This window comes from Podarcis cretensis (assembly GCF_951804945.1).
Source record: "Podarcis cretensis genome assembly, chromosome: 3".
Lineage (NCBI taxonomy): Eukaryota > Metazoa > Chordata > Lepidosauria > Squamata > Lacertidae > Podarcis > Podarcis cretensis.
Genome location: NC_137172.1, coordinates 99,355,019 through 99,381,271, shown reverse-complemented (window position 1 = coordinate 99,381,271; position 26,253 = coordinate 99,355,019). Strand labels below are relative to the sequence as shown.

The window sequence follows — 26,253 nt, the reverse complement described above, 5'->3', positions numbered from 1 at the left end:
GATGATCCAGTATCATGAGGCCACTAAAAATAGTCATTAGACATGTCACTGTGAGAGAGGAAAGCAGAATCTAAATCTGTACCTTCAAGTGAAGCCATTCTGTTAATGTTTACAATTAACTAGTTTCCTGACAGAAAACATAGGAAAACTCTCTCTTTTTTCCTAGGGAATGCTGTGTACATTACATATATGCATTTAATTAGAAAATATTACAGCAGTTGGGCGACCTACACAGCACAGGACATAGCCTTAGGATCCTGACTCTCAAGATTCGCAAGAAAGGTAACTGCTTCAAGGAAATGCTTATAGGTTCTGCACAGGACAACCTAGAAATTGTATTCCTGAGGAATGAGATGAATCATGAATTATTGGCAGCAATAAAACTGTAAGCCATATGATGGTGTAACTTTATCATTCTTTTTAGAGAGAATAAGAAGCCAACTAAACCTCAGTGGGTGCTTTTCATTGTTAAATCTAAGAATGAAAATACTTTTGAATTAGAAATCCATACTGGCAAACTAAAATTTTGAAAAATAGGGCTTCTGGTTTTCATTTAAACTGATATTTACTAGTAAACGCCTGCTGGAAAAAACAAGACTTACCGGTAAATATTAGTTTATTTCCCAAAGATATCAACTTTTTTTCACACTGTTCTTAGTTTCAGAACTCCAGCAGGCAGCTTTACACCAAACAATGCCTAAGACAAAAATGAGCTTTTCAGCTTTATTGATATTTGCCAAAAAAACATTAACCCTCCCACCCCCAGGGTATATTGGTAGGCAGATAAATGCTGAGAACAGGATCCAGAAGCCCTAATTCTAAACACTTCTTCAAGGGTCGTATACTTTTTCTTTTTCTTTTTTTTTAGTGCTCAGGCTAACTTATTATGCAATTAATCTGGTATACGCTATTAAGTGTGAGAGCAACTCTTAATACCTCAAGACACGATCTGATGCCTGGTTTGATTTGGATGCATCACAGCTCTGATGCTTCTCTTGAGCTTTAGCCAGTTTCTCTGCTGCAGCAATAGGACATCCCGAGAGGCTGCAATTACAGAAAGAAAATGTAATTGTCGTGTCCTGAATAGCTTCATAGAGCCCTTCTTAGTAAATATAAGGAGGAAGCTTGCCAGGAACAAAATAATCTGCTTTTTGATGCCCTGCGTTACTCCTCTTCGATGCACAACTCTAGCCTTTAAAGACACAGGGCTGACATCATTAAAAAAATAAAATAACTTCCTATCCCACTGTACATAAGAAAAGTTCTGTGAAACGTGTGACCCACCAAGCCAAACATACTTTCCAAGCTACATATTGCGGCATGCCAGCCAGGTACTTGAATATTACCGTTTTAGCCGTTCTACAATTTCTGCAAAAAACAAAAGTTTAACGAGCTGTTGATTAACCACCATAAATAGCTGGTGAGCTGCAATCAGCTTGATAGGTCACAAGTTATGCTTCAGTTTCGTGTTCTGGTAAATGTGCAGGAGAACACTACTGCCAGGCAAACAGAATGAAAATCTGAAAATTCCACTTTGCAATACTGTCGGGCAGGATTGCCAACAAGTATTATCCGCTTTGGAAAACTTTGTTATTTATATCACTACACTGGTATTTCAGTGGCAATGACGTGTAGGCCAAATTACGCAGGTTAACACATTACACAATCATTGTTTTGCTTTTAAATTAAGGCTGCAACCCTGAAGCTGCTTATTTGAACATAAGCTTTGCTGAATTCAGGACTTACAACTGGTAAAGATGGTTAGGGCTGACCTGCAAAATGAAGCTGTGCCAACTGTAAATCAAAATAGAATTTAGCCTATAAGTGAAGATATTGCTTGCTGCTGAAATGGATGGAAAGCTGCCTTGGAAAGAACCCAGAATCATGAGGATACAGGAGCTATGGAGCTGAGCATATAATGACAGTTCTGCTTCTGCTAGAAAACAGTTTATGAGAAAAATAAACAACACACTGGAAGTAGCATATATATGAATATTATGACGAGGTAAAGGAAAAGTTGTTTATCTGGTCATAGTTTGCAATATGCTTATCTGATTTCAAAATTTCTACAGAGGAAATCAATACACTCTATGGCAGAATTCTGAACAGAACTTCACTCTGAATCTTCCTGAGATCTAGAAAGTCATTCCCCTCTCTATAGGGGAAAAATAAATCATAAAGCCATAGAAATGTTTAAGAGAAGACACGATACAGTAGACAATGTTTCCTAAACTCTTCCATGGATTACATGGCATGCACTGAGGTGACATGACCACTGGAGTTCATTCATTCAGACATCCTCCAGGCCTCTTAGCAAGAGATTACTATTGCTAACCAGCAACACCCATTCTCAAAGTAGATATCTTTTAGGGAGCATGGCAGAAGGGGCCAGGAATGGAGAATAAAATAATGCAGACAGAAAGAGGAGTGCCAAACAGTACTCCTTGATGTCTCAAAAGCCATGGATCTGAGACATGGTCTTTTAACAATCCTACAGCTTTCCCCAGTGCTATTGTCAAAGCCATGGACATTAAGCAGGGTCAATATTTTTTACAGTTTCATTTAAGGTGGTGGACTCTCCTTCATTGGAAGTTTTTAAGCAGAGTTTGGATGGCCATCTGTCATGGGTGCTTTAGCTGTGATTCCTGATATATTTGTTTTTAACTTCTTGGGCTCAATTACAGTGGGTTGGATCCAGAGTAAGCTAGTTGAACTTCGTTTATATTGAAATCAATGTGAAAAGTTAGCAATAACTAAAATGAAATTTGGTTGCCCTTCACATTAGCTATATTTAAGGGCAGGTTTGTCTAGTCCTTCAGGTTTTTGGTTGATGTTGACTCTGGAGCCAGTTATATTATTTATTGCTGCTGAGTTGGGTTTTAAATGTTTTTATTTTCAATTTTTTTAAAAAAAATTTTTAGCTGCTATTGTATATTCTATGTTGTGAGCTACCCTGCTGGTGGAAGAGTATGGTTTAAAAGAAATCATACATAAATGAAGTCCCACTGATTTCAATAGAAATGAAGGTCAAATCACGAACACCACAATCCATGTCTACTCAGAAGTTAGTCCTACTGAATTCAATGGGGCTTATCCCCACTTATGTGGGATTCTCAGTCTGGATCCAATCCTTTTATCTTCTGTACCTTTGAATGGGACTATCTCCAAAAGCAAATTAAAAAGACAACAACTTCCTGTGGATTTTAAGATAATTTGAAAACAATCCTGCTGTTTTAGTCCTTTATACTAGAAGACTTTACTATCTGTGTATAGAAAGTTAATTAATTAATTATAATAATTTCCAGTTCTACACAATTTGTTATTTACAATGCACTGGAATCTACAGCACTTCGTGAACAAAAAAAGGTTAGTAGCTTAACATGGTGTAAAGAAACTATCCTGGTTCTGATTAGATACACCTTATTTTAGTATCATCAGTGATATTCTCCAGAAGTGCCATTTTAGATTTCAATCAGGTGGCAAAGAGATTTCAGTAGAGCTGAGGGGCTTTTGTGTGTGTCAGGATTCGTATCATGGTTAAGAGGCTGCTCTCTGAAATATTAAAGTGCATATTGTGAAGAAGCAGAACATTTTTAAAAAATGTTTTTTTTGTACCTCAAAACAAACAGATATGCAGGTGACTCATATTCAAATACAGGTGAGAAATAATTGCAAGCAGCCTGAAGCATTGTGGGAAGGAAGGGTAGCTAGCGACCTCTCCCCCAATGATAGAAAATACCTATTGCAGCCTGCTGAAGGAATTTAAACTTGTATATTCAATTCTCGCTTAGGAAATGCAAATGCTGGCAAACAGTGACAAGCCTTGAAATATAGCTTATTATTTGAATTAACTGTGTGCCAGAGTTAATCCTCTCATACGATAAGCCGTAAAGGACAATCAGACTGAGCACATCAGTCCATCTGCTCAATTAAGGCCCAGAGCATCTTCACGCACACACATACACACATTTGCACACAAACACACACACTTGTCAGGAGACGTTCAGAGGTGTTGTTGCTGTGAAATGGTATCCACCTACATTATAGCTCAGTGAGCACATCATCTTACCTTCTGTGAGAATTCCTGTTGCTATTTACGTGGCCTCGGCCTGTGCAGCCTGGTGTAGGACACTTAAGAACGTTTTCATGCATGGCAAGAACTTGACAAGGAGAAGGAAAGGAAACAGCAGAGTGTGGAAACAACAACAAGAAGAAAAAGATTTCAAGTCCCAGTCTGTAGGAAGCCATTTTAGTACAAAGCAAGATTAATTAATGATCAGCATTCCTGAAAATAGACACGTGACAGGTATAGCCAATAAAAGCCTGGTGAAGGAAAGAGGTGTTGTGGTACTCATTAACATAGGGATGATGTTAATACATTAAGAGTTATGGAGGGCAGGTTATCTAACAATTAATGTGTCTCTGGTGTGACAGTGAAGCAGGAGGCTGCATACATAAGCACTGAGCAAAAGCACTGAACAGCACAGTGGTGAGTTGGAGGTTGGAGCAGTTTTAAGGTGCAGATATGCAATAATAAACTTGATTAGGTACACAAAACAGGCATCCAGAATCTGGAGTCAATAACTGCATAAAATGTGTGCGAATTCTGAGGTGCTGAAAGCAGTACCAGAAAGATCTTTGAAGCCCAGCTATGGAATTGGTTCCGAGCCCCGCAACTGCCTTGATTACGTAGGACTAACGCTTGTTAAAAGTTCAATGGCAGTTACACTCATGTTGTGATCAGAATAATTGCTAAAAAATAATAATCTATAGCTGTCAATAAATCATAAAGGGTCCAAAAAAGGAAGAAGAAGAAGAAAAAAAAGGGGGGGGAGAAACCAATATAAGCAAAGAATGTGAGCACATTTTAAATTCAAGGGGGTGGTGGAGTGATAAATTAGGAATAAAAGGAACCAACAAGGTCTGGTTTAAACAAAAATGGGTTGTCATTTTCCACCACCAAGCAAGCATTGGGGAGGGGCTGCAATTCAGCGATAGGGGAGCACACTACTTTGTAAATAGCATCTCCGCAATTTTCCAGTGTGGGATTTGGCATATCAGGGATCCAATCCTACAGATCTCAAAGTCTCTGGATTCAATACAGTAGGACAGTACTTATAATTTACTTGAACTGAAAACCACTATGTGCCAAACATTCACTTTTTTTTAACGTTTAAAAATAAATTGAGCTGCATCCAATTGGTGTGCATGTGTACAACATGAAAAATGCTCAGATCTGTGTCACTGTTGCTGGACAACTAGTGCAAAATTATGCTACATTTCAAAGGAACCAATCTTTTTTAAAAAAGCATGTGTAATGCTTACACAAAAGCCTAGAGGATATAAGGAATAAAGCCTGTGCATAATTGATTTAAAGAATAGTCACAACCACCATCATTCATCACCATCACCACACTACTAGCAGTGTACTAAAGATGTGAAAGTTTCACTTTGGATTTCCTGCTATTCAAAGCTGTTCTTGAAACATGCTTTACAAGCCCAGCACTGCAGGAGTAGGGTAAGGAGGAAAAAGAAAGAAAGAGATAGATAGAAAGAGAGATGATCTCACCTTTTTCACTTTTGTCACTACTGAACATGCAAACCGTTTAAAGCTATATTCTTCTTTGATTGGTAACGTTTTCTAAATGCTGTATGTTTACCATTTACGTTGGTGGTGGGGCGGGGGAAGGAGATGAACCACTTTGAGGAACTGAGTAAACATTTGTGTTTGAGAAAATTATAGGCCTTGCTAAACTGGAAATTGAATTCCTTTGATCAGCTCGATTCACACACCAGCTGAGAAGCAGTGTTGCTTCCTTAAGAGGGATTTCCCTTTCTGCGAGTTTTAAGGGAGGATATGAAATGGACAATACTCTGCCATTGATGCCCTCATACCACTTTTAACTCCAGACTGAGTTAAGTGCTTTCAAGACTCAAAAGTTTCTTGCAGCTTCTCTTCCCAAATCTTCATTGTCATGAATGAAAAATACTTTTTTCACTTAATATATGTGATGATACTACATCACATGGTAATTACTTCTCAATGTAATGGCGACATGTAGAAGCACTCTCATAGTGCTAGTGTTTTCAGTGGCAGATATATGAAAATGACTGTCCTGACCCTAACCCGATGGGGTGATCCTTAAGGAGAATTGAGACAGTTTCACACTGTGTGGAATTTCACTAAGTTCTAAACAGAGGAGACCCACTGAAATTAATGAACATGACTAAGGTCCCTTAATTCTAGTGGGAATTCTTGATCTCGCTACTATATTAACTATGTTGTTCTGGTGTTTTATATTTATTATTGTTGTTTTTCATTGCAAGCGACTTCCACTATTGTTTTAATGGAAAAGTGGAGCGTAGCTATTAAATCAAATACAGTGGTACCTTGGCTTTAGAACTTAATTCGTTCCGGGAGTTTGTTCGACTCCCGAAACCGTTTGAAAACCAAGGCAGCTTGGGGACCTCGACACGCAACACCCGGTTGCAGGTTTGATCTCTGGGACAGCTGCTTATTCCTGCATTGCATGAGTTTGGCCTGGGTGATCCTCAGGGTCCCTTTCCAACTCCTTAATTCTATGATTCTATGATTGGAAGCCTTGTTCTTGTAATGTTTGAAGCCTCCCACAAAATCTGAGAATCAGTTTAGTATATTCTTCTTAGCAGGTGGGTGGATGAGTTCTGACAATCTCAGACAATTATGGCACCTGTTTTTGTTTTTTTACATATTTCTTCTCCCTTCATACCTCTTATACAATTGCAGCATTTTTGCACTAACATCCATGCAGAGCTGTATTACTGCAAGTCAACCACAATTCTAAAGGTCAAATATTTGAATTAATTGCTTGAATAATTATGTGTATATATATATATATATATATATATATATATATATAAATTTTAAAATGAATCCAATTGCCTATTTTCAAAGTGGAAGGAACATCGGCTCCTTTATTTGAACACGAGAGACTCTATTCAAGAGATGGCTATAATTACTCAGAATTAAAAGCAGTACTGTTTTGTTTTTTTCTGGCGGGGGGGGGGGAATACCTGCGGCATAGAGAAAAACAACAGTTTGCAAATATCCTAATACTATCAGAATAAAAAGAATACAGCTTTAAAACATCTTTCTTCAAGCATAAAGGTTAGTATAGATGTGAACATGATGAAATAAAGAAAAAAAATGCAAATATAACAGAAAAGCAGTTTGCTAAATTGAGACATATCATACTGGAAAAATGGGACAGAGAAAAAAAGAGAAGGGAAAAAAAGTTTCTTAATGCATGCTAGAAAAATTTGTGTGGAGTTTTATCCCCAGTTTCCATGAAACAATGTGGACTTACTTTCTGGAGGGACCCTATCTTTGTGTGGGCATCCTGACAAACTGCGGTGATGGGGGTAAAGCCCCGTTACATGGCCAGTTCCATCACACCCAGGGGTAGGACATTTGCTTTCTTTCTTTTCTGTTCTTGAGGGATCTATAATTTACAACAAATGTGTCAAGTGAATGATGTTTTTCCTTTTCAGATTTCCAAATGGACGAAGGTTCACTTAATGAATTCAGTTACTCTTTGGAAAATGTTCTCAAAGAACACTGGAAGAAAACACATCTACGACTGAAAACATTTTTATCTCCTGCTTCCTTCTTCTGTACCGTAGGCTCCTATGATCACAGCTGTCCTCCATTCATGGAGGGTAAATGGTGGTGACTTTCTTCCAGCAAAGCCACACACCACTGTCAACATAACTTCTGTCAAGCATTAGCTATAAGTTGGCTCTGTTTTGAATTTGTTTTAAAAACTATTTTCCTCATTATATATTGAAGTCTAGAGATCTACTGCGGGAGAAATTCAGAGTACTGATGATAGTGCACCCAGCTCCTTGCCAAAATTCTTCAAAGATGCAATGCAAATTAATTCTTTTTCAATGGCATGCTAAAACAGACAACACTGTTTCTCAAAAGTTTGCTACAGAATATAAGAACTTACAGAAAAGGATGTTTCTTTCCACTGAACATTAACTACAAGTTTTGTTTTTTAAAAAGTTAAGACTTGCTTTTAAATTGTCCTGTGAAAGTCACCACATATTTAGAACACTTAGATATTCATAACATTCATAATGAAGAGTTGCATCACATTTTGCTGTTTTCATAATAACCTATGAAAATTATTTTTCTTACTATGCTTATGTGTGTGTTTGCAGAGAATGTTGTGGAATTACTGCTGAAATTGGAATTAAAACTGGAACCCCCAATAGCATTCTTTTACTGAATGTATGGGGGGGGTTGTACTAAAATACCCCTGCTCTTTCCATTTACACAATCCATTATCCTAGGCTAATTATCTCCCAAGCTAATTTCAACTTCTGATTTGTATCCATATTCTAGGGCAGGGGCAAGCAGCTCTTTTGATGTCACTGGACTTTAACCCCGATCAGTGTCAGCCAGCACAGCCCATGGTCAGGGATGTTGGGAGTTGGTACCCAACTCTTTCTTGAGGGCACCATGTTGGCTCTCCCTGTTCTAAGGAATCTGGCAGAGCATCAATACTAACTAGAGTGATAGGAGAGGGAGGCAGGTAAGAATAGTAATGTATGTGTCATGATTCCTTGAAATAGCCATTCTCACCCTCAACCTCCTTGCCCCACTGGTTTTTTTTCTTTCAGATCCCCTTCTCCCCACCTCCTGCTACAGGTTAGCTTCAGTAGCAATGCTAAAGTTCTTCTTGTAGTGCTGCAACAGCCCTGTGCTGTTGAGTGCCATGAAAAACAATTTGGTTTTCATTTGTCTCAGCCTATAGAGGCAGGTACTGGGAATGATGGGTGGAAGACACAACCAAAAGGGAAAGGGAGACGGACTGGACATAGACTGGACATAAGACACAGGAAGCTGTCTTATATGAAGCCAGGCCATTGGTCCATCTAGTCTGTCTACACTGGCTGGCAGCATCTCTCCAGGACTTCAGACCAGGGGCATTTCCAGTCCTACCTGGAAAGACCAGGGATTGAGCCTGGGACCTTCTGTGTGTAAAAAAAGATGCTCTCTTTCATTTCTGATGCTGGACCCCACCCAAAAAGGGGGTCCTGTTCACTCTTTTTCTGTCTTTCCCCTCTGACAACCATTAAAGGGAGAAATAGTAAGCATGTATGAAGGAGGAGAACCGTCTCCACCACTTCAAATCATAGAAGAAAATTGCCTGTGACCTTCCTTGGTTATGCCTGTGTGAATCAGAGGCTAAAGTCAGCCGTAAGAGAATTGGCAATGCCTAAAAAGATAGGGGATGATCCTAAAATAAATGATTGTGTAAATATTAGGGCTATCATCTCAGCACCGTTTTCCAATTTGTGTGGCAGTAAAGCCATGTGTACAGAAACAGGCAGCTAGAGCTAATTCTATCTCCCTAACAAATGCAGCAATTCACCTTTTTTTTTTGAACTCACATATTAAAAAAAACAACATGTCTTACACCTAAAATGTTAGGTGCAAAGCCACTTTCAGAGTTCAGCAGTACACAGTAAAGTTTACATGATTCAGGATAGTTGGGCGAAAGGACCCCTGTGAATTCTGATCAGAAGCTCCAGATCAGAACATCATCCTTTTATACTGTTGCAATGTTTTAAATACAGTACTAGGAATAATTCATATCCGGTATCAAACAAATGCAGCCAATATTGCTCATAAGATTCTGTCAACCAAACTCAACCATTTTAGAATTCATCCTTTCAAAGCAATGTTTTCATTTTTTAAAAAAAAACCCAAACATTTATCTATCAGTGCTGTGTGTTTGAACCTGGCATTATGAAGGACATTAATTCCCTTCAGAATGTTGTTATTCAACTGTCTCAAAACTCATAGGTCTTGATTCAAATCAAACATTATTTTTTGACAGCTCAAAGTTTGGAGAAATTAAGGTGCTTGCCTTTTAGTATTTAAAGCACAGGTTAAAGCAAGAGATTGTATTCCAGGACTGGGGTTTCTAATTAGTGCTTGTTACTGATATATTATACACTGATTCGCAACTCAAGCCAATGCACAGGAAACTCTGGGTTATTTGGCCTCTGCTATATATTTGAGCATTGATTTTTCTGCCAGCTCACAGAATAAAAGTGAGAAGCATATGCAGGAATTTAGCGTGCCACTCCAGGAAGGCTTTATACTGGCGTTTCAAAAAGTCTGCTTTTGCTCACAGCAGCAGTTTCCCATGACTGGCCTGCCATGATGGGAGCCAGTGCACATGCAACTTAAAGTGGCCAGTTTCATGTGCTTCCACACCTTGTGGTAGATGTGGTATTGCAGAGGGTTGGACCAGCTGAACTTGGAGGGAGGGTCGCTTCCAATTCAAGGATTCTATAATGCAGCGTGCCAGTCACCTATGGAGTCCCACCAACAGGGTATCAATAATCCTCCTGCTTCTGCCGCTTGCCTAAAAACTTCAAAACACAGGACAGGAAGGCTGCCATACATCTGGCACGCTACATAACATGGTTGGGGAGACTGAATTTGCTTTGGTAGGTCATAAATTGTGCAGGCCTACCCTTGATGGTTTAAATCCAAAGGTTGTAGTTTAATTAGGTTGACAGGGCTTCCTGACAGCAGGAAGACCAATATATGCATTGTTAACCTTTCATTTAATAACCCCCTGCCAAAAATAAAACAAAATTATAAAGCAACACAAATACTAAAATGCCCCATATTGGTGACTATGTCTGTGGCAGATTATTCAGCCCAAGAAAACAGAAAGAAATTAGTACTGGAGCTGGGAATAGAACTCATCAAGGTCTTTCTCTATGTCTCTGAAGTTATGTTACCTCTTGACAGCCATACCATTCATTTGCATACATAAAGCTTTATGGAACTCTTTACATAAAGCACTCTGATATGTTATATTGTGGTCCAAAGAATCCAGCCAATAAGAGCACTGGGTGATATCCAATATCAGTCAAACTCAGAGCTGACCCACTGAATTCAATGGGCCTACTTTTAGTATGATTTAGTTGACTATCTCTCAGAGTATTTTGGTTATTTCTATTTCATATGACAATAATCAAGTGCAACAAGGTACAGTTAACCCAAAAGAGTATAAATCTTCACATCTTAGTTAATTAGATAATAAATGAGGGGGCCATCACTAAGATCAATGAATATTACTGAATTATTGCTACCCATGGGGCTGAACCATACAGTATTCACATTTTAATTTGAAACTCAAATCTGCCTACTCATGTTTTAACTGTAGTCACTAATGAGTAGTGCATTTCAAGTACAATGCTGGAAACAAGTTAGGCTGAGCGAATCAGAAATGTGGGGCAGGCTCTCTTTGTTTCTAGGTGACTGTTAATGGAGCTTTACTATCAAAATGGTTATTTGGTTATAGCTTTATCTAGTACTGTGTAAGAAAATATTGAAGGAGAACTTAATATTGACACTTGGGTAATTCAATTTAACAACATGACTGCCTCATAAATATTTCCCTACTGCCATAGGGAAAGTTGTTGTTCTCTACCAACTCTTGATACAATTGTCCAGTCAGGACTGCAATATTATCAGATATAATTTTGCAACAGTGAGGTTAGGGACACAAAAACATCCGGATACTTTCTAACATGGAAAAGCATATATCTATAGAAAGGATTGCCTCTCGCAATGTTTTTGGAACCCACCATAGGAAAGCAGTGGAGACAGAATTGTTAGGCATTCCTTTTGATGCATCTTCTTTCCTACATTAAAGTGTGTGTATATTCCCTGAGATGTGTACCCCACATCTCCCCCAAGAGGAGACACAGTTGAGGGAATCACCTGTACTTGATGATGAGTGGAGTTAGAAGGACATAGCCTTCATTCATTCGCTTTTAATTTTTTTACAGTAGAGCAAAGAAGGTATATGGTTATTTATTTTATCCTGCTCTTTGAAAAGAATTGAGTCTGGACCCCAAGTCTGAGGTTAACATTGCCTAAACTTTCAACTTTAGATCCAGGTATCGCTTGTGACACCTGTTAGCATCATTGCTTATATTTACGTTCAAACTCCCAGAGGTACAGAAGCACCTTCTTTTTCCCCTGAGGTGTTAATGTTTAAATGATTTTGGGTCTGGTTAAGGGCATATTATAATATATTCTGTAAGATAAGCACATTAATTTTTTTGTAATTTTTACTTGAATGGTTTCTCAACTATTTGCTGATTCGTACAGTGCTTTCTTTTCTTTTTAAAAAACAGACTGTATTTTTTCCTTAATTGCAATAACAGATTAAAATCTTGAAGTATATACACATTACTTTATTGTAGCATGTAATGTGACAGTGTGTTTTTCCTTGTCCGTAAAAATAAGCATTCCTGAACAATTTAAGATATTAATTTGCTTGGACAAGCATAATGTGCATAGCATGCCAGAAGCGAATCCCATAATTGTGGCAACCATGGTGAAACTGTTTGCCAGTCATACAAATTGATGCTGGCCACATCCATGATTTCATTGCCCATACATTACACTTGTTCATACAAGTGTGTGTCCCAAAGTAGTTTGCATGTACAGAAAAATGTATTGGGCAAACTGCCTCAAACGCAGTCAATAACTCAGGTGTCAGTGTACGACAGTGGCTCAAAACTGGATTGCAAGAAAGCTTCATGCTTTCATCATACTTATGTAGCTTATATATATATGGGTCTTTTATTTGTCTTACAAACTTTGCTTAAGGAAAGAAAAAGTCTCCTGTGCAGATATATTGAAAATAATGTTTTAATATCATAATTATACTTTACAGCCCTGTTACCAAGTTCATAATATTTTTTTTAAAAACACAGAATAACAATTTAATAAAGCGATGCTCTGGAAATCACAGCATCACCCATAACCTTCTAGGTTATTCACACCTCTCTCCGATGATTCAGATTCCTCAACTCCCATTAAAGTTAATGGGAGTGAAAAGTATTCTGCTGTTGGGAAACTTTACAAGAATGCAGACTCATAAAAACAGCATGTTGATATTTACATTGTATATACCTAGACATAATACATGGTTAGGGTAATTGTTTATGTTTTGTCTTTTTTGGTCTTATATATTGGATAATTGTTATGGTAGCACCTTAGCTATTTCCACAAAGGCATGAAACCAGTGGAGTGGAATGCATATAAGAAAGAAATTGCTATTGATCTCAGCCCAGGCCAAAGCATGCCTTGCATAGCAAATGATTTCCATTACCTTACTATTAAAGATAATTAATGTGCAGTCATTGCCCCTATCTCATGTTATCGGTCACTCAGATACTATTCAATTTCTATCAAGCAACTCTACATTTTATATGGGAGAGGGTTCATCAATAACCACCATCTGGTTATAATTTTATAAATCAAGATGCCCCACACAGTCCAGTCTATAAAAATATGCATTTCCCAGCTAATTGACTGTCTTGCACAAAATCTTAACGTATAAGTCAATTCATGCAAGATGTATTTGCCTTTAGTTTTAAAATCATAAAATATATTCAGCATTTCTGGACAACCTTCTCTCTTTTAACATGATCTCTTATTCCCTTTGCTTCTCCTGGCATGATGAAATGTTCTACCTAAAGACACAGAGCATTACTTTGAACTACTTGTGCTTCTAGAATTATTTTTTGAGTGCAAAAAAACACATTCAGGTGCATGGCTTGTTAAGATTCACCCCATAGTTCATCATAATACAACATACATTAGATAGAAATATTACCTTTACCATAATATGGCTTTTTGACATGGCCGTCACTGGACTTAGACTTCCTGTCGTCTCCAGAAAGCTGTCTTGGAGACTGCTCCTCATAGGATCTCATATTATCCCTCCTTCCAGCTTCCATTGCCATTTTTTCCCTCATGGCTTTTGCTCTTTCTGTTTCTAAAGCAATCGCTTTCTCAAGCAGCGTTAAGTTTCCTTTCGTCATATCAAATACCTCCTCCGACCTATCTGAAGTTACAGAGGTGGTGTCGTCATCTCTTTCGTGACACCCGTCCTCTTTTGCACAGCTAGAAAAAGTTCTAGATCTGGGGCTCAACTGTTCTTCAAGCCTCATTAAGTTCATCATATCAGAATAATTCCTATCAGATGTCCTTCCTTGGAAATCTTCTTCTTGCCGGGCATGTTGGCGAGAATTCATGTTTTGCTGTTGATTCCTTTCCTGCGGGTTTGTCTCGCTGAGTTTCCTGGCCAAATCAAAACATTGGTTCCTCAAACATTCCAGGCTGCTGAGACATACTTCTTCATCGCTCTCTTCCACCATTTTTTCTGTAAGCCCATTGTTGGTAGGCTTCCCCAACATCCCATAGTTCATATTCCTGTTTTCTTGCTGAGACATACTGTCTGCATAATTTCTGTCATTAACATTTTCTGAAAGCACTACACCATGTCCTTGTGCTAACAATTTCAGCGAGTCCACAGTTTCCCTAACAACGTCACTGTCTAAATCTAAACTCAGCTCACTCTTACGACCAACATTTTCATTTTTGTCGCTATCGTCTTCCAGGCTATTAGATGTATTGCTATTCATTTCTGATTCTGTCCTGGCTCTGTACGCTGCATCCTCTGCAATTTTGCCAAGATTTAACAATGACTTCGCCACCAGTTCATCGTAATTATCATACTCATCATTATTGTTGTCATCTTTTTCTGTGTCTTGCATTCGAGTATTGTGACAATTCATTTGATGGTCTTCTGCATAGGAGGGAAAAAAAAGAACAAAGAAAGAAAGAGAAATGGAAAAGGAAAGGGAAAAAAGTGGCTAGAACTGGAACTGTTTTTGCAGTGCCATGGACAGAACACAAACCACCTATCAATCATACTTTAGCATACAGTGGCTCATAAGCACTAAGAAAACCATATTAATTTAATTTTAGGTTACAGGATTAAGAAAACTGATGGTTCTTATGGAGAAAAGGACACTTATACCTTTGCTAATTTCTTAGTGAAGCATTAAGGGGGTTAGAAAACATATTTTCTTACCAATTTTTTTTATTTGACATTATAATCTCAAATGGTTTTTAAACTTTTATTTTGATCTTTTCTTTCTAATTTGCTTTTTGAAAACAGTTGGATTATTTGTGCTAGTTTACTTGTGTGTGTTCTTTCCAAATATCCCCAATCCTATTGTTCAGCAGTTAACACTTGGGGATACACACACACACATGCACACACACACACACCTAAAAGGTTATTCATTTAAGCTCCACAACACTAACATATATTATAGTATTATTATTATATTATATTATATTATAATTATATTATATTATATTATGTAATCACATTTTCCGAGAGGATCAAAAGACATGGGGCTCTTGGGGAAATATGTAGTAGTTGGATGTTTCAATTAATAATTATAGACTGCATATCTCCAGCATATAATTTTAAAAATACAAGTATATAAAGGCATATGCATGCATTCTCAGAAAGCATTTTGTTTGTCCAAACAAAGCAGGCAAAAACCTTAATAAAATCTTTCACGATAGTAATACTTGCTAAATACCAGTAAGTGCTTATTAACCTATGTGCTACATTATCACAGGTAGACATTTTGTTGATATTTCTGTTCTTATAATGGTTCCATAACAAATAGATTCATTTATCCTGTAATGCCTGTTGGAACTGTTGAAATGAATGGTAGCTATCCATTACACGAATAATATTGTTCATCTATATATGAAAGCCATTCCTCAGCAACCCTTAACGATCTGCCAATCAAGCAGAAACAATAACCAGGTTGGGACGACGCAGGGTGTAACAACCTAGATTCTCAGTAGGTGGGGTCACAAAGTGGCAGGGAGCAGCTTTCTTTCCTTTCCCTTAACACCCCTCCCCCCCCATGAATGAATACGTACTCCCTTCTCCCCTGGCCATATATGTGAATGACTTCTCTTCCCCTCCATAAGCAAAAGCTGAGCCATTAAAGATAACATTGTGGTTGTTGGATATAAGCAACCTTTCATGCCTCCGGTCAGCAGAGGGCAGTGTTGAAATATAGATTGTTGTTTCCAGCCATTCCCACCACCCAAGGCTGCCATGAAACTAGTTTCCACCATGTAGGCTTAGAATCCAAAGCCATCCTTGTAAATATGAAAAAACTGTAAGGGCCTCGGTATGGTTTACCTTTTAAAGCAACACTAGTGATGTGTGAATGGGGAAGAAGAGGGGCTGGATCTGGGTAGCTCCAGATTCCAAGCTTTTTAACTCTGCTGAAAACTACCAAAAGAAACCCCACCATGTTTTAATTTTAGAACTCACTTTTGCCTCCACCTGCCGCTGTTGTGCTTGTCCTCAATAACAAAGATTCCACAGAGGACTGCAGCATGTAAGATACACTGCACACCCAAGAGAATCCTTGCAATGTACACAAGTCCTCCATCCACATATATCCCATTTGCCATGCTGACTATTTGTTTCAATCGCACTCAGAAAGGAATTCCCAGCTACTGTATTTTTCGCTCTATAAGACGCACCAGACCACAAGACGCACCTAGTTTTTGGAGTAGGAAAACAAGAAAAAAAATATTCTGAATCTCAGAAGCCAGAACAGCAAGAGGGATCGCTGCGCAGTGAAAGCAGCGATCCCTCTTGCTGTTCTGGCTTCTGGGATAGCTGCGCAGCCTGCATTCGCTCCATAAGATGCACACACATTTCCCCTTACTTTTTAGGAGGGAAAAAGTGAGTCTTATAGAGCAAAAAATACGGTAATTTATTTTTATGGCAGCATTCTTCAGTTTTTACCACGGGCGCTTCCCCTTACCTTTGTGCCAGAGGTCAAACTAAAAATTACTAAAAGAATTGAAGCAATTATTACAGGGTTGTGAATTGGTCCAAAATGAGATTTTTCAGAGACTTAGTTCATAGTACTCCAGTCCTGCAAACTGGAGAAGCCAATCAACATGTGGGAAAAGTTTTTGAACTGCAGTTTGCCAGCAGGCCCAAGAAATGTACAAGCTGCATGTTAGAGATGTGAATCACATTGTTGGCTCTGACAGGGCTCTGATCATCCTTTCATTAGGCAAAGGGAGAAATAGGCTCCATCCGTGTATGCAGATAGGTCCTGCATTTAGTGTACTGGGCAAATGCAAGTAAGGATCTTACAGCACATGCATACTACCGAAGGCGTAATCAATGGCAGCCTCTTCAGCAAAGAATGGTTAACAGCCAAGCTACACTCCTTCCCCCCACAAAGTACAGTTGACTTTAGGTCATCGCGAACAGTACAATCACTAAAATGCACATACACCAAAGAACAAAACCACCCTAACTATCCTTCTAGAAAAATGTGTATTATCACTTTGAAGTGTCCATTTCTTCCATTCCACAGACTCCTCAGAATTGGGACCCTGCAACTTGAGGTATCTGTGGAATCATGCTACATGCCACAAGTGTGTTGAGGCTGGAACATATCTTGCTTCAATTTTTCTTAATCACTTTTCAATAATCATAAAATCAGATCGTTCCATAGACACAATGGTCAAGAGTCCTGATCTGCAGGGATAGCCTTTATGAAGGGAAAAAGAAAACTGAGATAGTTGTGAATTGTGGTGAAATACTGCATGGAGAACATGGCATGAGAAATGCCTAGTTATGAACTCATGCAATGAGCTGAGGTAGTAAGGAGTATTTGCTGTTAGAGGAGAGCCATGCACAAGCCATTCACAAAGTAGCAATGGGTTGACTATGACAATAACCCAATTAGGTACAGGTTTTCTGAAACGATGTTGAGGGACAATACCTCTTCAGGCATTTGTGTACAGCATTAAGGGCTCGCCCACACTTCTGCTTGCCCTGTGCCTAGAAAGCATGGGTCTGAGTGGTTTCCCGCTTGACCCACACTTTCTAGGCATGGGTCCAAGTGGTTTTCTCCCTGCCCCACCCCTTCCCCAGGGAAAACCCACTCTTTCACTCTAAATCAGAGCAAACATCAATCTGCTGGTGTATAAACGTGATCTGCAGGGTATAGATGTAAAAATAAAAGTAAGTAAATAAATGAGTTGGAGGGCAAAAGTAGGAGGTGCATTTGTGGAGGCTTCCCAGGCATTCTAGAACCATGCTAAGTCGGGGTTCTAAAGCACAGCACACATATTGGAAGACGCCACATTTTCCTTGATTGCTTTTCGATGTTTCTTTGTATTCTGAAACATATGTCAGTGTTTCAGGGATTATGATGAAGAATGCAACTATAATTTAGTATTGGTAGTTGCTGTAATCCTCACAGACAAAGGCTCCAAAAAGTTCTTATAATGGGAAATGCATCGGGGTCAGTTTGTGAAGGAGCTTTCTAACAACATGGTGGGAAACAAATAATTATGATGGCTTTTTAAATTTAGACTAAAATGGCAGGGGCGGGGTGGGGGTGGGAAACCTGTGGTCTTCCATATGTTGTTTGATTCCAACTCCCATTGGCTCCAGGGATGTTCCAATAGCAACTGAAGGGACACAGATCTCCCGTCCTCTACTTAAAAAATGCAACCATCATCTTTCTGGTGCAAACAGCAGGCAGTGCAACAGCAGACCAAAGAAGAAATGAAAGGTCTACTCACATAATGGTTTTTCCAATATCTACTATGACAAGTATATTCTGCACAGGTAAATAGGGATTTTTCCTTCATAGAGAGTGAGTGCAAAAAGCCTCTGGCCACAATATGTGTTGATTTTGGGCTCTTTTGTGCATAGGTCAGACATCTATGTCTCATTATACAGAATTTTGCTTTTCTATCATTGATCTATTGCCATATGAAATTAACTGCACTCTCCCTCTTACACACACACACACACACACACACAAAATCTACTTTAGAATACTTGGAAAATTTGTAGTCATTTCAAAACTCTTGGAAGCACTGCTGTCATCTTCCCTAACTATGCCAGCATTAAAGGTTTCACCCATGCATCCCGCATCATCTCTCTCCCCTATCAAACCGCATCCTTCTTTTTTAGATATCCTGCCACCTCTCTTCCTCTCAATTTGAAATGCTTCTGTTAAAATCAATTTCTTCTCTGGGAGGCACCTCTGATTAAATCTCTGCACTGTCTCTTTGTGTCACTTTCATGAACTTCAAGCACCTCCTGATCCTTACATTTAAGGCTCTCCACTTCTTTGGCCTTGACGCTTCTCTCATCTCTCCATACCCCCTTTCTTGCTGTCTCTGTTCTGTGCAAACTGATCCGCTATCACTCTCTTTGATTCTCTCTACCTGTCTTTGCCTTTGTGCCATCACCCATGCTGTTCCATGTGCTTTGGACAACCTTCGTTTATCCTGACAAGCCAACACTTTCTTCTCTGCAGATTCCCTCCTTAAAAACCACTTCTCCCTCAAAGACGTTTCTTAAACACACAGTTGCCTGCAGCCATGTTATATCCCCCAAACCTGGTCCTATACCCCTTTAGCAAGGCTTGATTTTTTCCCCATTCACTTGGCCACCTCAAGTGTAGAGCAGAGGTACACAATTCAAAAAACTGACAGCGGTTTCTACTCAAGAGTATGTGTCACATTTTAGCCCATTCTATTATCCGCCTTTTTTCTTTCTGCTTCCTTTGCAGCACATTTGTCTTGGCACGCCCATCTTCATTAACTCTTCTCCTTTCTCTCTCTCCATCTCATAGCACTCTCTACTCTCTCGTAGGATTGCCAGGACAAAAACGCAAAAAAAATGTGATATTTTGATTGACTTGACTAACATCCAGGACAAAGCAGCCCTTCTCTCCAGTATCTCTCTCCAGGAGGTATAGCAGCCCTTCTCTCTTGTATCTGAATCTCATATATTCACACAACCATTACTTTCACTTTCCCTCTTTCCTCAACTCCTGTGTTTCTTTTCAACCTCTTCCCCCCCCTTTAACATCCAATTTCCCTTTCCCCCTCATATTTAGCACCACCATAGAAAGGACTATGTCGGTTGGCCCAATTCAGAAGGTTTCATAGGTGGCTTTGCCTTACAAAACTTACAGATTTGAGGCTTAATACAGGGCTAAATACAAGTGTCCCATGGAAAGCATATTACCAGAGGAGTAACTATGTATTCTATTTTTTAAAAGAAAGGTTCCAACCTGTATGCATGCAGGGATAAATTCAAAACTATATATTTTCCACCCAATTCCAGGTTGTAATTTTTAAATGTTGACTTACTTCTGGGGTAAGCAACTTTAGATATACAGGCATATGTCTTCTAGGTGAGGTGAATTTTTTTTGTTTCCTGTGTCCCCGATCTGTAACATCGTTGTGCAATGTCACAAATTGTGGTTGCTTACAACTTGCCGTCCATGCACCCACCCTTTTGCTTAGTCATTCAGGACCTTGAAAGTGGCTCAGTAGTAGATAGTTTTTGTATGCAGTTTTGCATAATATTTATTTATTATTTTCACAGGAGAACTACACCACAAAATTTGGAGAAGTGCAAATTTTGAAGGGTAGCTGTATTTTGGTTCAAGAACTGAATAACGCAGGTTGATGTACGTGAATGGAATTAATTTATCCCCCATCATTACCTGTAGGATAGCTGTGAGTAACCCATGGCCCTTCAGATGTTGCGAGACCCCAACAGCACACCTGTTATCAAGGGCCATTGGGATAGTAGTTGAGCAACATCTGGAGGGCCAGGGGTTGCCTCTGAACAGCTTGCGACCATCATGAGGGTACCTTAAGGTTAGCTTTCCCCCACATGAGCTTGTTTAAACATTAAGAGGCCCTTATTCTCAGTACAGGGACGCGGGTGGTGCTGTGGTCTAAACCACAGAGCCTAGGACTTGCCGATCAGAAGGTCGGCGGTTCGAATCCCCGTAATGGGGTGAGGTCCCGTTGCTCTGTCCCTGCTCCTGCCAACCTAGCAGTTCGAAAGCACATCAAAGTGCAAGTAGATAAATAGGTAGCACTCTGGCGGGAAGGTAAACGGCGTTTCCGTACGCTGCTCTGGTTCGCCAGAAGCGGCTTAGTCATGCCAGCTCCCTCGGCCAATAAAGCGAGATGAGCGCCACAATCCCAGAGTCGGTCGCGACTGGACCTAATAGTCAGGAGTCCCTTTACCTATTCTCAACAGTTCATTCATCAAGGGAAAATAGTTGTGTTTTGAAGAGCATACATGGAAGACTGTAAGACTGTTCCCCCAAAAAAGTTGCAGACCTGTTAAGGATATTTGTTTTGTTTTGTTTTTTAAAAATAATTTATATTAAAGATTTCTAGGTGTGGTGAAACTTTGACATGCAGTGTATAATATCTGAATTAGCTTCAGTCCTCTGGCTCATCAAGCATTTCCATTATGTGCGCCCATGCTAAATAGGTTGCCTGCCTCAGTTTAATACAAAGTAATTGATTGTCAGCAGAGTCAAAAAGGTCTATTCATTCATAGATAGTGACTATCTCTAGCATGTCTTCTGTTGATGGTGCTTTATCATCTATAATGCATCCTACTCAAGTCTGTCACAGACCTACAGCATTTGTTATTTATAAGCCCATCACAAGTCATTTGCAAATTAACAGCTGATCTTAAAACCTGTTCAGCTAGCATGTAAGTAGGGAAGATATTGCACAGCAGCAGCTATGCCCACTTAACATTACCTAACATGATGTTTTGCAGGTACAGAATTGGCATTTATATGCTTGTGACCCGAACAGATATTCCGAAACAAATGTTCAGGATCAATATGCAGACCACATTATAAAGCCAAATCAGTATGCATAGGATACAATCCGGATAAATTAAGTAGGCTTGAATCCTGATGAAATTCATTGGACTCACAGCCCAATACTTCTATTCTATGCATGTTCACTCAGCTGCCCTGCTGAATTCAATAAGACTCCCTTCCAAGTAAGCATACATAGGATTTCACCCTCAAGAATACAGTTAAATGCTTAGGTCTCCATGTAAACTGGGCATACCCAAATTCCTTTGCCTACTGAGTGTATAAGCCAAATGCACTCCCCCCGCAACTGCTGATGATTCACATAAATGCAGCACAAGATTTCTGCCCAATCCTCAACCTGTTTTGCTCATTCTAATATGGTTATACTTGGCTCTATCCTCATTACTTCCAATTTCTTTGTGCTGCAGCATTTGACCTACTTGCTTGCAAACAGAACTAATTCACTCCACTTGAATTTGTTTTCTCTATCCATTTGTGTTTGCTGTTGCACTATGCTTTATGATTTCCTAAAATCAATTTATTAAGCCTGAATGAGATGCTTTATGCAATTCAGGTAAACTGTGGACCATGTTTCGCCTCTACCATATCCATTCAGTGATGCCTGGTAAGTCACCTTGCAGGCAGCACACCCTGCAGAGTTCAGCCCTCTGTTTAAACAACAGCTGCTGCTGCTGCTGCTGCTGCTGCAGCTTCCAATTGTGATTTTTAAAAGAGTTAATAAGTAGGTGGCTTATTGGTAGGCTTCCTAATACCTTTCCTGCACATGCATTTAAGTTTGTGTACTTCTCATTTGCGCCAAATGGAACAGACAAACTCATGATCAGTAAATACATCATAATCACTATATCAGTAACATGGCACAACCTGCTTGAATCAATTTACGGTGCATGTGGATGGAATAGTAAATATGCAGATAGGATGGAAATAAAGCAGGGGTAGGAAACCTGTGGTTCTCCAGCTGTTCTTGGACTATGACTGCCACCATCCCTGAACAATGACCATGCTGGTTGGGGCTGATGGCTGTTGGCCTCCAACAACATCTGGAGATCCACAGGTTCTCCATCCCTGAAACTTTGGAGATGTGAAAACGAACTCTTCACTCCCCACCCCAGAGCAAGTATCAGGTCAAGCTGAGAGTGAATTAGGACAATTTTGATAAGAAGTAAGTGTAGGAAAGGTATGGAATTATAGCCAGAGATGTAGAAAACAGATTTGTTTGGCAACTTCAGCAAAAGCTTCAATGCAATAAATCATTATTTCTCCGTAGATTCTGAGGCTTCACAGATTGAACCATTTCATAAGTTGCAGTGGCCCCAAGCACTAAGTTATCAAGGAAGCTTAATTGCTGAGAGAGGGAGGTGAGTAGGAAAAATATATGCAGGCATCTGACCACGTGGCCAGGCTCTGTCAAGAGGCTCCTCCGGAATGTCACCTTTGGCCAGGAAAATATTGTGTCAGTGTGGAGAGCCTTGTAACAGTGCTAAAAACACATGGCAAGGGACTTACATACATGACAAACAATGCCGGTCCTACTATTGAGCAAAGTGAGAAAACTACCTCAGGCAACTGATTTTAGGTGTCATGAAAGGGCAACAAATTGTTAGTTATTCAAATTTTTATTTTTCCTACCAGGAGGGGTTGATGCTTTGGGAATTTTCTGTTTCAGGTGCAAAAAAACTTAGTTGTTATGCACCTCTACTTGAGCAGCAGGGGTGAGGGACTTAGGGGTGCAAAATGTCCTGGGCTAGTCCAGATTACAGACTCTACAAGGAATCACTCTTACACAGAACTATCGCTTAGCAGCTTAAATGTGACTGATGTTTGTGAAGCAACCCTTAATCCACAACCTTTAGCCTTATGAATGAAAACAAGCTATTTGTTGCATTAAATATGATCTCATGGCATTAATCCAAAACATAAGAATGAGATGTCCCAAGGACCTTTCACAAATGAAATAACCAGCAGCTAGAATTTCAGGTGCACTTTCCTTCGTAAGTTTGTAAAAGCAAATATTCTGCTAGCCCAAATATGGTCCATTAAACCATGTGCTTTGCAACATGTAATCTTTACATGGTAGTCAGGCACCTGTACTTTACCTGTTATATTTTTACTCTGGCTTCCCACTGTTGAAGATGTGCACATGCTAAAGCAATTACAGAAGTGCTAGTAAATCAAAATGGTCTTGATTACTATTTCTTTTCTTTACTGGTAAATATGGTAACAGCAACAATTCAAGAGTGGAGAACTAATGTTACTAAGAGGAATGTGATCTTGGGAAATGTACTGGTTAATCCACCTGCACAGAAGGGCCTCTTGCCCATTTCCACCTCCACCCAACCCAAACAACACCCTCTCACTGGTTCTGTATCAGTAGTACCCAGTACCATTTCCAGGTTATGCCTGCAGTGGGTCTTCCTCCCTCACGGACACCAAGGAGAAGGATCATGGCCAGAAATCTCCAGGGGTCAGTAATGCCTCCTGGAGTTGTCCACTGATGATCATCCCTGACAGCAGACATGGTAGCAGTGAAGGATAAGGCTATTAACATGCATGATGCTTGTGTATGCCTCTGAATGCCAGTTGCTGGAGAGCATCAGTAGGGGAAATGCCATGGTGCTCAGGTTCTGCTGATATGCTTCCCAGAGATATCTGGTTGGCCATTGGGAGACCAGGATTCTTGTCCGATCTAGCAAGGGTCTCCCTACGTCCTCATGGAATAAATCAGCACTGCTCAGCATGGGTCAATAAAGCAGTGGTATATGCTGGATGCTGTTGAATAATGTATTCATTGTGCAGACCCCCTTTCTCCTCCCGTTCCTGTCTTCCATTGGCACCCACAAGTAACCACATTAGCCTCCTCCTCTTCCCTTCATTCAGGCTTTTAAAACTTCCCCCAGTTTGAAAATGGCAAGAAATAGAAAAGAGTTGCTAATCTGTGTCCAAGTAAATGTGCCTAGCGCTTTTTGCTTAGGAAGGTGTGTACATAAGCCCCGTTTCATGCCCAATAAGCACAGGACGGGTTTGCCCGGTGGCACTGTGGCCCATAGATTGCAGCCAAGTACTGGGAAAGGTTTTGCCTAGTATCTTCTCTATGTGATGGGCTCATGGGGAAAAGCTGTCCCATGAGCCCTTGCTATATAAGGCTGCTTCCCCTGGAGCTCATAGCCATTTTGCTCTGAGCACTTCCCACCTGCCCACCCTTGGGTTAGAGCAGCCTTTCTCAAACTGTGGGTCCCCAGATGTTGTTGAAGTACAACTCCCATCACCCCGAGCTAGCAAGGCCAGAGCTCAGGGATGATGGGAGTTGTAGTCCAACGTCATCTGGGGACCCACAGGTTGAGAACCGCTGGGTTAGAGCCTTCACTGAGCAATTTTGGGTCACTGGTTGACAAGGCCGGAAATAACACACCCCCCAACCTGATTGGCACTTGGTTTTCCCTCAGTGAAATTATGGCTTTCCTTTGTTAGACGGAAGAGCATTGTTTTGTATGATGGCAGAAATGGCATTGGGCAGGATCAACATAGTATAGGGCAGGCCTAGGCAAACTCGGCCCTCCAGATATTTTGGGACTACAATTCCCATGATCCCTAGAACAGAACCAGTGGTCAGGGATGATGGGAATTGTAGTCCCAAAACATCTGGATGGCGAGTTTGCCTACGCCTGGTATAGGGGGTCCCCCATAAGGGGCCGGAGGGGGAGGACTGACCACGGCAAACCCAAGCATGGTATCTGCCAGGTTGGAATCTGCACCCTGGTTTCCCAGTGAGACCTGGCTTGCTTGGCTTGCACCATGGCAAAATTCAACACTGGCCAACTCACATGGTATAAGTTTGGAGCGATCTAAACCCAGCGGATCCATTTCATCAACATGGGGCTTGTGGAATGATGAACTGATCCCAGGACCCAATGCCATGCCAACCCTTGCCTTGCCTGCTGCTGTTCATAAAGATTTGGCCTGATTTTATCCCATCACCTTTATACAGTCTGGTTATTTTGCTGCTCTCATCGGTCACATCATCTGCCTGCCTGGGCAAAAACCATATCTTGTGCGTATAACTGGGCAAAACCAGAATATTTTACTTCATGAGTCTGCATGACTGGATTTGAATATATAGACATGTGGAAGCCTGACTTCCAGAAATGAACATTCAGAGGAAGCATTGCCATTTTTATTTTTTTAAAGAACTCAAATATTTTGCTGTGGAGGGGGAACTGAAATTTTGCTTTGACATCCTATATTACAGGCTCTATAGTGATGTCCAACTTTTTCCTGGACCAGCTTCCCAGACTTTAGTGAAACGACTCTGAACTAATCAGTTTTTGGAATCACAACTAGGCAGTCTTACTTCTCTCTCTCTGTTGCATTTGCATTTCAATTCCTTCCCTGTCTCTCATCCTCACCTTTAAGACTTTTCACCTTTCCCATCATGCCTTGACAAGGGTTTGTTTAGGGACCAAGCTGCTTCTTCACAAAGATTTTATGGAATCCCAATTCAAAATATCCTGCCAATTTCAAATCTCTTATTCTCTGCAGCAATGGCAGAAAGTAGCAACCATTTTTTTCTGTGTACAGTTAATATAAACATATTCAGTTTGCAGCTGAGGCAGGCCTATTAAT

At 40.0% G+C, this 26,253-nt stretch overlaps 1 protein-coding gene across 17 annotated transcripts in view; it reads right to left on the bottom strand.

The window, feature by feature from the left end:
• MYT1L (myelin transcription factor 1 like) overlaps positions 1 to 26,253 on the bottom strand; it is a 289,214-nt gene that overhangs the window by 55,705 nt on the left and 207,256 nt on the right. For 10 of the 17 annotated variants that reach the window (XM_079969677.1, XM_079969675.1, XM_079969665.1 and 7 more), the window contains 4 exons: positions 13,707 to 14,681; positions 7,347 to 7,481; positions 4,070 to 4,160; positions 937 to 1,044 (listed from right to left, as the gene is read on the bottom strand). In XM_079969677.1, coding sequence (XP_079825803.1) covers positions 937 to 1,044; positions 4,070 to 4,160; positions 7,347 to 7,481; positions 13,707 to 14,681 — 1,309 coding nt within the window. The remainder of the gene's footprint in view (positions 1 to 936; positions 1,045 to 4,069; positions 4,161 to 7,346; positions 7,482 to 13,706; positions 14,682 to 26,253) is intronic. The other 7 variants (XM_079969678.1, XM_079969681.1, XM_079969671.1 and 4 more) reach the window with 5 other exon arrangements.